Raw genomic sequence first — 14040 nt, 5'->3', positions numbered from 1 at the left:
AACAATCAGGACTTTTAGCGTGTATAGAGCCAGCATATCTCCACCAGACTCCATGTAAATAATCAGGACTTTTAGTGTGTATAGGGCCAGCATATCTCCACCAGACTCCATGTAAATAATCAGGACTTTTAGTGTGTATAGGGCCAGCATATCTCCACCAGACTCCATGTAAATAATCAGGACTTTTAGCGTGTATAGGGCCAGCATATCTCCACCAGACTCCATGTAAATAATCAGGACTTTTAGTGTGTATAGAGCCAGCATATCTACACCAGACTCCATGTAAATAATCAGGACTTTTAGCGTGTATAGAGCCAGCATATCTCCACCAGACTCCATGTAAATAATCAGGACTTTTAGTGTGTATAGAGCCAGCATATCTACACCAGACTCCATGTAAATAATCAGGACTTTTAGCGTGTATAGAGCCAGCATATCTCCACCAGACTCCATGTAAATAATCAGGACTTTTAGTGTGTATAGAGCCAGCATATCTACACCAGACTCCATGTAAATAATCAGGACTTTTAGCGTGTATAGAGCCAGCATATCTCCACCAGACTCCATGAGGGTGGTGGGTGTCAGTAGGGGCTCTGGTCACAGAACGTATGGCACTGTGGTAGAGAACAGCCAGTGTTTTCAGGAGAGAGTTTGAGGAAGTTCTGTAAATAACATCACTGACATCTAGAATTGGTTGGCCCATAATGTTGTCAGACACTTAGAATAATAATCTGAGTCTGTCAGCAGCAACAACAGAACTTGTAGTGACTCTAACTGCTGCTGAACATTAGTCCTGTAGGGTTACAGTACAGCCCGGTTAATACTGGACCAGTTTCAGAGACTGTTGACACATGGAGACATAGGGTCCAGGTTGAAAATCCTCCAAAGAGCACTCTGTCAGTTTGACATTAATCCCTTTTTGTTTTTTAAAGAGGAAGTTGAAAAACTCATCAGACACAAATCATTATTATTATTATTATTATTATTATTATTATTATTATTATTATTATTATTATTATTATTATTATTATTATTATCTGAAGCAGAGTTTTTAAATAGGTCTTAAAACATCCAGAAATGGACAGAGGTTTGGTTCTCCATAACAGGCTGCTACGCCAGGCCTGATTCAGGTCCTGGTCCTGGGTCAGGTCTGAGTGTTCAGACCCAGATGGACCAATGAAAACCTCCGGAGGGCTGGATGAAATATTAATGATGTGTGTGTGAGTGATGTGAGTCCAGATGCTGAAAACAGAAAGTTACTCCATCTGCTCTGGGACACACAGAACTAGTTTATATGTAGATCACAGAGAGAGAGAGACAGGCAGGCAGACAGACAGGCAGGCAGGCAGAGAGACAGACAGACAGAGAGAGAGAGAGACAGACTGTGTGTGTGTCAGTGTGTGTGTGTGTGTGTGTGTGTCAGTGTGTGGGTCTATCTGTGTGTGTGTGTGTGTGTGTGTGTGTGTGTATGTGTGTGTGTGTGTGTGTGTGTGTGTGTGTGTATGTCACTGTGTGTGTGTGTGTCACTGTGTGTGTATGTGTGTGTGTGTGTGTGTCACTGTGTGTGTGTGTGTGTGTGTGTGTGTGTGTGTGTCACTGTGCGTGTGTGTGTGTTAAAAGATTATTTCCTTTAGTCAAAATGGCTTTAATCTGTTTAGTCCCCAACAATACAATACAGTGATTACACACAGGCAAATTATGTTTGACACACACACACACACACACACACATACACACACACACACACACACACACACACACACACAGTGATGTTAATGTACAGGATCTGCTAGCGGAGAGTCAATATTTACCTTTCTCTCCTCCCTCTCCTCCCTCTCCTTTCTCTCGGCTGTATTTGTTCTTCTCCTCTGTTAATGTTCTCTAGCGTTTCCACTTGAAAGAATAGATTTTTTAACATCACGTTCTTTAGTTTGACAGTTTACACCGATCGCTTACACACTGAAATCAGAGTAATACACAGTTACCTAACCCTTACACTCAAGGAGCTAAACATCAGCCCAGATGTGCACCACTATCAGCACAATGTCAGAAGTATATCATGATGTCACTTCCTTGCAATTCCAAAGCGCTGACTGTCACATGACCACACCTGTGGGCCGATCTGTGATACACAGCCACCAGGTACGCCAACACATGATTGCTTAATTGTAGACCCCCCAATCAGGTTGAGGCAGTATATAAATATGCAGCAGGTACGTCTAGTATTTCCTGTACTGTATGTTCAGTTTGTTTGGGACTGTAATTGCAGCCTGTACTGGATCCAGTAGGTTATGTGTGTCTGTTGTTTGCTGAGCTAACAGCGTTATACACACTAGAGCAGAGATCTTCAACAGGAGGTCCGGGACCCCTAGGGGGTCCTCAGAGTCACTGCAGGGGGGCCTCCAAATTATTGTTTATAGTTTTTTCAAATTAAAACGTCTTAACATGAATCTAACATTATTAAGAAATATAAATCCCCACTGATGATAGGCTCTCTGGCCTATAGGTGAGGTAGTCACTAAGGTAGCCATCCACAGATACAGGTCATCCTAAGGACTCACTGTGCCACATGTATGTTTAACATTAAAATAGTTATAAAATCACGGCAACAATTATTATTTGACAGCTTAGTATTCTCTGCACTAAAAAGGTCTTTAGGCCGCACTACTCTTTATTTTAGGCCCAGTATTAGTATTAGGGGATCCCTGCTCTGTCTCTCCTTCAGTTAAGGGGTCCTTGGTTTAAAAAGACCCCTGAACTAGAGGAAGGGTACCCGGCCGGTTACGGAAAGATATTTAGAAATGATGTTCGGGTCGGGCTCGGTCACATCAGCGCGATAAGGTGTTGAACATTTTAAATTAAACAGCTGATTAACGTGCTCGTGTTGCCCCGTGTGCTCTGATGCCTCATCTGTTGACATTTCCGAATGCCTTCCTACAGCTGCTTAAAGGGATATTTCACCGTTGGTAAGATGAACATATCTTTAAATTGGGTCACTTATGTAGTAGAAATGTGAATTTTTTTTACAAATTGGTGACTTCTAGGCCGAGAAAAGCCAGAAAATGGGTTTTTGGCTCATGTGGATGAAAGACACCAAATCCCAGAATGCACTTGCTTCAACTGCTTTGGAGGTGGTCATTCGGTAATACTAGCGTGTTTCCACTGATACCAAGCTTAATGCTAAATCGGTGAAGTATCCCTTTAATAAAAAAGGGCTTTCCACACAAACAAACGTACAGGTGTCATTAGTGTGGGAACAAAATGAGATTTTAACTGTCGGGCTCGGGTCGGGCTCGGGTCGGGCTCAGGTCGGGCTCGGGTCAGACTCGGGTCGGGCTCGGACAGAAAGATGCGGCCTGATCTGGACTCTAATGCACCCTACTGTAGTAGCTGTATGAAAACTGGGCCATGTTGTTGTTAGGTTTATGGGTATATGGAGAGAAATACATCTTATGTCCCTCAGTCTGCAGCAGTGCTCTGGTGTAGTGTTTGGTGTACTTATTGTATATTTTGTCTCTGTGTACTTCATTTACAGTACTCTAATCACTGAGAAGTAGGATTGCTAAAAGTGTTTTAGGTTAGCAACAGCTGTGTGTGTAACTGGTAACAAAATATGGATTTTTATAAATTAGTGTCCAGTTTTTGCAAAGGGTCTGAGGTCCCGGGCCGGTCTCTAGCTCAACCAGTGAGAGCGTTCGCTCCGTGTTGGCTGAGTCCTGCAGAGGTGAGGGTACGAATCCGTCCTGCTGCCCTGTGTTGTCCCCCCCCCCTCTCTCCCCCTTTCAAGTCCATCCACTCCAGCATCAGTCAGCCAGTCCTCCAAACTGGTCAACCGTCCCGTGTGTGTGTGTGTGTGTGTGTTGTGTGTGTGTGTGTGTGTGTGTGTGTGTGTGTGTAATAGTGGAATATCGGTGTGCATGTACACGCACTCAGTGACTTTGTCTTGACTTTTCCTCAAAGTTTCCTCGTGTTGTTGATGGTCGGCTCCCAGACAGACAGACTATATTTGGTGCTGAGGCTGTGTGTGTGTGTGTGTCTGTGCCTGTGTGTGTGTGTGTCTGTGTGTGTGTGTCTGTGTGTGTGTCTGTGTGTGTGTGTGTGTTTCTAACTCCATCAGAGATGGGCTCAACGTCAGATGCTTCACCGCTTCGATGTTCTGAAACCAAAACAGCCAATTAGCTTCAGCTGCCGACCAATCAACGCTAATGCAGCGAAGCTAACAGGGAGGCTAACACAGGGAGGCTAACACAGGGAGGCTAACACAGGGAGGCTAACACAGGGAGGCTAACGTGAAGAAGTCATTTAGACTACAGGGCTGCAACTAGATATTGTTTTCATTGTGGATTAATGTGTGGATTTATAATATAATATAAGGTTCTAGAGAAAAGACACCGCAAAAAATCACAATACATACGTAAAACAGATACATACGCACACACACACACGCACACACACACAGACACACACACACACACAGACAGACAGACAGACAGATACATGCACACACATACACACACAGACACACACACACACACACACACACACACTCAGACACACACACATACACACACAGACAGACAGATAGATACATGCACACACATACACACACACAGACACACACACACACATACACACACACAGACACACACACACACACATACACACACACACAGACACACACACACACACAGACACAGACACACACACACGCAGACACAGACAGGTACATGCACACAAACACAGACACACACATGTACGCACACACACACACACACACACACACACACACACACACACACACACACACACACACACACACACACACACACACAGGTACATGCACACACACACACACAAAACACACACACACACACACAGGTACATGCACACACACACACACAAACACACACACAGACAGTGTTTCTAAAGAATGGCTGTTTAGTGTTGTGACGTTGGATTAAACTTTGTTCAGATGTCCGTTTCTGATCTGTTTTGCTTTATGTGTTGTCTGTGTGTTGTGTTGTGTTGTGTTGTGTGTGTGTTGTGTTGTGTGTGTTGTGTGTCTGTTGTGTTTTCAGACTGCCTGTTCAAGGTGTGTCCCATGAGTCGGTACTCGGCTCAGAAACAGTTCTGGAAAGCCAAACAAGCCAAACATGAGAAAGACAAGATCGCTGATGTGGTGCTGCTGCAGAAACTACAGGTAACACACACACACACACACACACACACACACACACACACACACACACACACACAGACACACACACACACACACACACACACACACACACACACACACACACACACACACACAGACACAGGCACACACACACACACACACACACAGACACACACACACACACACGCACACACAGGCATACACACACACACACACACACACACACACACACACACACACACACACACACACAGACACGGGCATACACACACACACCCACATAAGTCTGTTATACTATCTTTGTGGGGACCCATCATTGACATAATGCATTCCCTAGCCCCTTACCCTCACCTTAACCATCACAACTAAATGCCTAACCTTAACCCTTACCCTAACCTTAACCCTTACCCTAACCTTAACCCTTACCCTAACCTTAACCATCACAACTAAATGCCTAACTTTAACCCTTACCCTAACCTTAACCCTTACCCTAACCTTAACCATCACAACTAAATGCCTAACTTTAACCCTTACCCTAACCTTAACCATCACAACTAAATGCCTAACCTTAACCCTTACCCTAACCTTAACTAGGGCTGCACGATTATGGCCAAAATGATAATCACGATTATTTTGAACAATATTGAGATCACGATTAATTATCACGATTATTTGTTGATTTTAACCAAAACAAATTTTATTGTCACATAGACTAATTATAACTGCTTTTACATCCATATAGTGCTACATTCCTCCTTTATTGAAGGATGCTGTGAAGGAGTCATTTCAGCTGTTGTGCGACCGCTTTCCATACATGCACGTTTGCCGTAAGGACCAGACGAAATAGCAACACGGATTTCGGTGGCTCATTTCACTGCTACTTACATGTCTGCGTTGCGCTCTGATGCTCCGAAACCCACGTTAGAGGCAACATAAACATCGCTGCATGTCACCCTAGTAAACACTAATAACACGTTACACAGCAGGTAACGTTAGCCTACCGTTAGCCACAGTAAACACTAATAACACGTTACACAGCACGTAACGTTAGCCAACCGTTAGCCACAGTAAACACTAATAACACGTTACACAGCAGGTAACGTTAGCCAACCGTTAGCCACAGTAAACACTAATAACACGTTACACAGCAGGTAACGTTAGCCTACCGTTAGCTAGCTACAGTAAACACTAATAACACGTTACACAGCAGGTAACGTTAGCCTACCGTTAGCCACAGTAAACACTAATAACACGTTACACAGCAGGTAACGTTAGCCTACCGTTAGCTACAGTAGTAACTGGATTAAACACAGTTAAATGCTGACAGCTAAACGGTGTAGTGTGACAGGATTCCAACAGCGGGACGTCCAACAGTCTGCTGCTAAAGCTACGAGCTAAAAGACACAAACTAGCACTGGTCACTGCTGTTGTCTGAGAAACAACACAGACGGGACAAAACGTTGCGTTTACTGGTAAACAGGTAAACATTGTGACCGGCTTATGATGACCGACTGCTACCTATTGTGGACTTTTCCTCACGTTACTCTGTCCTCTGTCAACATCTAAAAACTAAGCTGCGCGGTGCAGGGAACAGCTCTGATTGGCTCATGGAGGCACGTGATCGGACAGTGGTTTATGGAGCGCTAGATTGGCTTTGCAACAACTCTGATAAGAAGCGTTTTATGAACGGAATGACGCATTTTAAATATCGCTCGATCACGCAAATTTGATCGTGGGAAGCCAAAATCGTGATCGTGATTAAAATTCGATTAATTGTGCAGCCCGAGCCCTAACCATAACCTAATTCTAACCCTAATCCTAAAACCAAGTCTTAACCCTCAAACAGCCCTTTAACCTTGTGGGGACCAGCATTTTGGCCCCACGAGGCTGTGCAGACCCCACAAGTATACTGTAGTCCCCGGTTTTTGGACCCCACGAATAAACGAGTAAATATACGAGTAAAACAGGTACACACACACACACACACACAGACACACACACACACACACACACACACACGTACACCCACACACACACACAAACACACACACACACAGGCACACACACACACACACACACACACACACACACACACACACACACACACACACACACACACACACACACACACACACACTGTTTGTCTAAGGGCCACAGTGGAAACTGAGAATCACGTCAAGAGCCCGACATGTAGAGTTTATTGACATGCTTTTATTTTGAAGAAGCCAAATATCTTTTACTGTATTACAGTTTTTTCCAGTTGCTAACACACTAAAATGACATCGTGCATAGCACAATTATTTAAACTGACACACAGAGAGCAAAAGCTCTCCTCAAGTCTCCAAAAGTCTAAACACATGTTCGGCTTTAAAACACATTTTGCAATTCAAAATGTCACTTTTCAAATGCACTGAACACGGTTCTCTGCATAAGACAATCTGACATAAAGTCACATGTTTACCATTTCAAAACACTGCCATTCAACATGACACTACATGAGCTGATTGGCCAACATATATGAGCCACCTGACCAATCACCTCAATAGTTAATGGTTACCACTTTACAGTTTTTTCCAATTGCTAAAACACAATTTTGCAAACTAGGCTGGTTTTATCAAAATACTTAACACAATTCACAAAACCACACACCCACACTGCAAAATACCTCTTATATATATCCTGCAAAATGAAGCACTGCAACCAAAACTACATATAACATTATCAAAATCAAACTTTTGCACCACATGGCACACTCTTCATTCATGTTACCAGATTTTTGTCTAACCAACTACACACTGTTGGGCATAATGAAAAGCTCTCTCATCTTTAGTATGCTTTGTCATAATACTAAAATAGTTCAAATTGTAGAAAATTCTTCAGATTGTTCACGTGCACAGAAATATTTGCAGATATACACACACACACACACACACATACACACACACACACACATGCTGTTGAAACATTTTTATTTTTACTTTTTCACCAAACAAGTCAGTGCAGCATATGCACAGCAGATATATTTACATTGGACTGAACAAAAACATGCCCAAAAAAACAGTAAACTGAAAAAGAAAATCGCAGAAAGAAATGTGCAGAAATGTTGAAAAAAATAAATAAATAAATAAAAGGGTCTCACCTGTGGTCTTTTCATAGTGCTTACTTCCTAATTGAAGTGGTAACCATTAACTATTGAGGTGATTGGTCAGGTGGCTCATATATGTTGGCCAATCAGCTCATGTAGTGTCATGTTGAATGGCAGTGTTTTGAAATTGCAAACGTGACTTTATGTCAGATTGTCTTATGCAGAGAACCGTGTTCAGTGCATTTGAAAAGTGACATTTTGAATTGCAAAATGTGTTTTAAAGCCGAACATGTGTTTAGACTTTTGGAGACTTGAGAAGAGCTTTTGCTCTCTGTGTGTCAGTTTAAATAATTGTGCTATGCACGATGTCATTTTAGTGTGTTAGCAACTGGAAAAAACTGTAATCAGGAAGTAAGCACTATGATGCCTCTTTTTTTATATATATTTTTTTTCTGCACATTTTTCTGCAATTTTCTTTTTCAGTTTACTGTTTTTTTTGGGGGCATATTTTTGTTCAGTCCAATGCAAATATATCTGCTGTGCATATGCTGCACTGACTTGTTTGGTGAAAAATATAAAATAAAAATGTTTCAACAGCATGTGTGTGTGTGTGTGTGTGTGTGTGTGTATCTGCAAATATTTCTGTGCACGTGAACAATCTGAAGAATTTTCTACAATTTGAACTATTTTAGTATTATGACAAAGCATACTAAAGATGAGAGAGCTTTTCATTATGCCCAACAGTGTGTAGTTGGTTAGACAAACATCTGGTAACATGAATGAAGAGTGTGCCATGTGGTGCAAAAGTTAGATTTTGATAATGTTATATGTAGTTTTGGTTGCAGTGCTTCATTTTGCAGGATATATATATGAGGTATTTTGCAGTGTGGGTGTGTGGTTTTGTGAATTGTGTTAAGTATTTTGATAAAACCAGCCTAGTTTGCAAAATTGTGTTTTAGCAATTGGAAAAAACAGTATTGCTTGATCATGGAGTATGATGAGATGTTAACAGCAGGCTCCACCCAGCTGACTCGCCAAAACTTCTACTTTCTGATTTAAGTGTCGCTTAATTGCAGTGTTAAAAACCAGTTTCCTGTCTTTTTGGTTTGGAACCCAGCTAGGCGGGCCCCCGTCTGTTTAGAGCATGAATGGATATGCATGCTGAGGGTTAGTGCCTGAGCTCTATAGGGGCTGGAATTTGGGAAATCCTCTGCTCTGAGTCACATGACAAGATCTGACTCTTCTCTTGTGTCCCACACAAAGATGGGATATTGTTCCAGCAGCTCTGTAGCTCGCTCCTTGGTGTGTGTGTGTGCATGCGCGTGCACTTGCGGGTGAGCATGTCTGTGTGTGTGTGTGTGTGTGTGTGTGTGTGTGTGTGTGTGTGTGTGTGTGTGTTTGTATGTGTTGTTGCACTTGGTGGTTGTCATGTCTGTGTGTGTGTTTTTTTGTGTGTGTGTGTGTGTGTGTGTGTGTGTCTGTGTGTGTGTGTGTGTGTGTGTGTGTGTGTGTGTGTGTGTGTGTGTGTGTGTGTGTGTGTGTGTGTGTGTGTGTGTGTGTGTGAATTAGGGCTGCTGGATTATGGACAAAAAATCCTAAACACAATTATTTTGGTGTCATTATTTAACATGATTTAACTCATTAACTTTTGGAATGATGTTGCATTTGTTGAAAACCCTTCGAGTGTCACATTTCCCTTCATACTTTCCCCGTTGGACTTTTTAAATTCCCCTTCAAATAAATAATATATTCGCTGTGTGTGTGTGTGTGTGTGTGTGTGTCTTGCAGCATGCGTCCAACCTGGAGCAGAAGCAGAACGAGACAGAAAACAAGAAGGTCCACGGAGACGTCGTCAAATACGGGACCGTCCTGCAGGTAACCTACTGACCTCGGGGACACACACACTCGGTTTCCTGTGACGGGGTTTCACAATAAAAGCCTCCCTGGGTTTGTTTTAGCCACAAGAAAGTTTTAAAACACCAAACACACACTCAGAACTGTCCCGGGAGTTTGAGGAACAGCTGACTGTCTCCTCAGTCCCTCCGTCTCTTCTCTTTCTCTCGTTCTCTCTTTCTCTGCGCTCGGAAACGTTTAGATCTATAAACCATCTGACAGAAAACAGGAACTGTGGAGTATATAGTCTCCTTGTGCTACGTTGGGGGGGGGGCTTAAAGAACACAAAATGGGCCATTAGAATGATTTTTAAAACGATATATTTATAGTTATGGTTCTAGGTGTGGACGGCCCGTTACTCACCTGGCTGTTCACTTAGTGTTGGCAACAGGTGACTCACACCCCTCCCTCCCTCTCCTCGCCGTGGCAACATGTGTCCTTTTGACTGTGCTGATACATGTGGAACATTTACTGTACACACACACACACACACACGCACACACACACTCTCACTCACGGTGAGTCAGGGTGTGGTTGCTGCTGAGTGAAACTGTGTCAGATTGTTGAGATAATGATTCCTGCAGGAGAAAGGTGTGTGTGTGTGTGTGTGTGTGTGTGTGTGTGTGTGTGTGTGTGTGTGTGTGTGTGTGTGTGTGTGTGTGTGTGTGTGTGTGTGTGTGTGTGTGTGTGTGTGTGTGTTGAAGGTGTGGAGAGGCTGACATGGATCGGTAGTAATAAATGACAACTAAACTGCAACACAAGCACAGCGTGCAGGTACAGGCTGTAATCCTAGCACACCCCACAGTCTGGTTAGGGTCACACACACACACACACACACACACACACACACACACACACACACACACACACACACACACACACACACACACACACACACACACACACACATACACACACCGCACCGCTGAACATCTCTTTGCTAGGCGAAGAGCAGAGGGAGGGGAGCCCTGGAGACAGCGGGGAGTAATTCAGCCTATTATTAATATTTACTAAACTACTCAGACATATGCATTGTCAAAGCCACCATCAGCATGTGGCTGTTGTTACATGTTCTGTCCACTAGAGCAGGGGTCTGCCAGGGACCCCTTACCGACCAGGGACCCCTTACCGACCAGGTAAGGGGTCCCATAAACGTGATTATGCGATCGCATAATCAGCCAAAGTCAAATACGCCACACTTTCGCCGCATAAATTGCCGATTTCCGCGCAGAATATGCGGGGCTTTCATGATTTCATAATCCCCGCATTTTTGTTAATTGTTAAATAATTTTTGCAATCACTTTTTCTCTTTTTCATCAAACCACAACTTTTGCAATTTTTTGCAATTTCATCGCATAAAATTGCATAAATATCATATATAGCATATTCCATCCCATTTTTTAAGAAAACGTGCCACATAATCAAAGATTTTTGCCCGCAATAATCACAAAAAACTCCTCATTATTCTGGAAGGACTGTTCGATGTGTAAAGACAAATAAAGCGTCGGCAAGGAGGCCAAAATGTTGAAAAAAAGTTTTGAATTTGAAATTCTGACCGAGAAAATCTAAAAGTTGCAGATCGACAGGAAGACAGTACTAGTGATTTATAGGCAGCGTGTTGTCTGTCTGTCTGTCTGTCTGTCTGTCTGTCTGTCTGTCTGTCTGTCTGTCACGGTAATGAGAATGCATATTCCTCCGTTAGCGCTAAGTAACCCAGAGGGAACTAATGTGTGTGTGTAACCCAGAGGGAACTAATGTGTGTGTGTAACCCAGAGGGAACTAATGTGTGTTCCCAGCTGCTCCATATGAAGAGTAATAAATACCTGACGGTGAACAAGCGTCTGCCGGCGCTGCTGGAGAAGAACGCCATGCGGGTCACGCTGGACGTCACGGGCAACGAAGGCTCCTGGCTCTTCATCCAGCCCTTCTGGAAGCTACGCGCCAACGGAGACAACGTAAGGAAATACACTTCATACTACACACATCTGGCACACAGTCTATCACATCTGGCACACAGTCTATCACATCTGGCACACAGTCTATCACATCTGGCACACAGTCTCTCACACATCTGGCACACAGTCTCACACATCTGGCACACAGTCTCTCACACATCTGGCACACAGTCTCACACATCTGGCACACAGTCTCACACATCTGGCACACAGTCTCACACATACCTGGCACACACAGTCTATCACATCTGGTACATACACAGTCTCACACATCTGGCACACAGTCTCATCACATCTGGCACACAGTCTCACACACATCTGGCACACAGTCTCACAATCTGGCACACAGTCTCTCACACACATCTGGCACACAGTCTCACACATCTGGCACACAGTCTCACACATCTGGGTACAGTCTCACACATCTGGCACAAGTCTATCAACATCTGGCACACAGTCTATCACACATCTGGCACACAGTCTCTCACACATCTGGCACAGTCTCACACATCTGGCACACAGTCTATCACACATCTGGCACACAGTCTCACACATCTGGCACACAGTCTATCACACATCTGGCACACAGTCTCACACATCTGGCACACAGTCTCTCACACATCTGGCACACAGTCTATCACACATCTGGCACACAGTCTCTCACACATCTGGCACAGTCCCACACATCTGGCACACAGTCTATCACACATCTGGCACACAGTCTATCACATCTGGCACACAGTCTATCACACATCTGGCACACAGTCTCACACATCTGGCACAGTCTCACACATCTGGCACACAGTCTATCACACATCTGGCACACAGTCTCACACATCTGGCACACAGTCTCACACATCTGGCACACAGTCTATCACACATCTGGCACACAGTCTCACACATCTGGCACACAGTCTCACACATCTGGCACACAGTCTATCACATCTGGCACACAGTCTCACACATCTGGCACACAGTCTATCACAGTCTCACACACATCTGGCACACAGTCTATCACAGTCTCTCACACATCTGGAACACAGTCTCACACACATCTGGCACACCGTCTCTCTCACATCTGGGACACAGTCTCTCACACAGTCTCTCACACTTCTGGGACACAGTCTCTCACACATCTGGCACACAGTCTCTCACACATCTGGCGCACAGTCTCACACATCTGGCGCACAGTCTCACACATCTGGCACACAGTCTATCACAGTCTCTCACACATCTGGAACACAGTCTCACACACATCTGGCACACAGTCTCTCTCACATCTGGCACACAGTCTATCACAGTCTCTCACACATCTGGGACACAGTCTCTCACACATCTGGCACACAGTCTCCTACACATCTGGCAGAGTCTATCACACATCTGGCACACACATCAGGCACACAGTCTCATATATATATATATATATATATATATATATATATATATATATATATATATATATATATATATATATATATATATATATATATATATATATATTGCTGTTGTAGATGTGTTAATGACACCGCTGTGTGTTGCAGGTCGTCGTGGGAGACAAAGTGATCCTGAACCCGGTGAACGCCGGGCAGCCGCTTCACGCCTCCAACTACGAACTGACCGACCATCCGGGCTGCAAGGAGGTGAGACGCGCACACACACACACACACACACACACACACACACACACACACACACACACACACACACACACACACACACACACACACACACACACACACACACACCACACACACACAACACACACACACACCACACACACACACACACACACACACACACACACACACACACACACCACACACACACACACACACACACCACACACACACACACACTTTTACACACACACACACACACACTCACACACACACCACACACACACACACACCACACTTACACACACACAC

General features: G+C 43.9%; 1 protein-coding gene across 1 annotated transcript in view; it reads left to right on the top strand.

Moving 5' to 3' along the window:
- The window catches only part of itpr3 (inositol 1,4,5-trisphosphate receptor, type 3), a 180267-nt gene that overhangs the window by 16227 nt on the left and 150000 nt on the right, over positions 1–14040 (top strand). Inside the window, 4 exon segments of the mRNA XM_039800493.1 lie at positions 5079–5200; positions 10053–10139; positions 11954–12112; positions 13654–13752. Of these exon segments, the coding sequence (XP_039656427.1) occupies positions 5079–5200; positions 10053–10139; positions 11954–12112; positions 13654–13752 (467 nt within the window).

This window comes from Perca fluviatilis, chromosome 5 (genome assembly GCF_010015445.1).
Source record: "Perca fluviatilis chromosome 5, GENO_Pfluv_1.0, whole genome shotgun sequence".
Lineage (NCBI taxonomy): Eukaryota > Metazoa > Chordata > Actinopteri > Perciformes > Percidae > Perca > Perca fluviatilis.
The sequence above is the reverse complement of the archived record's forward strand: the minus strand, read 5'-3'. Positions and strand labels throughout refer to the sequence as shown.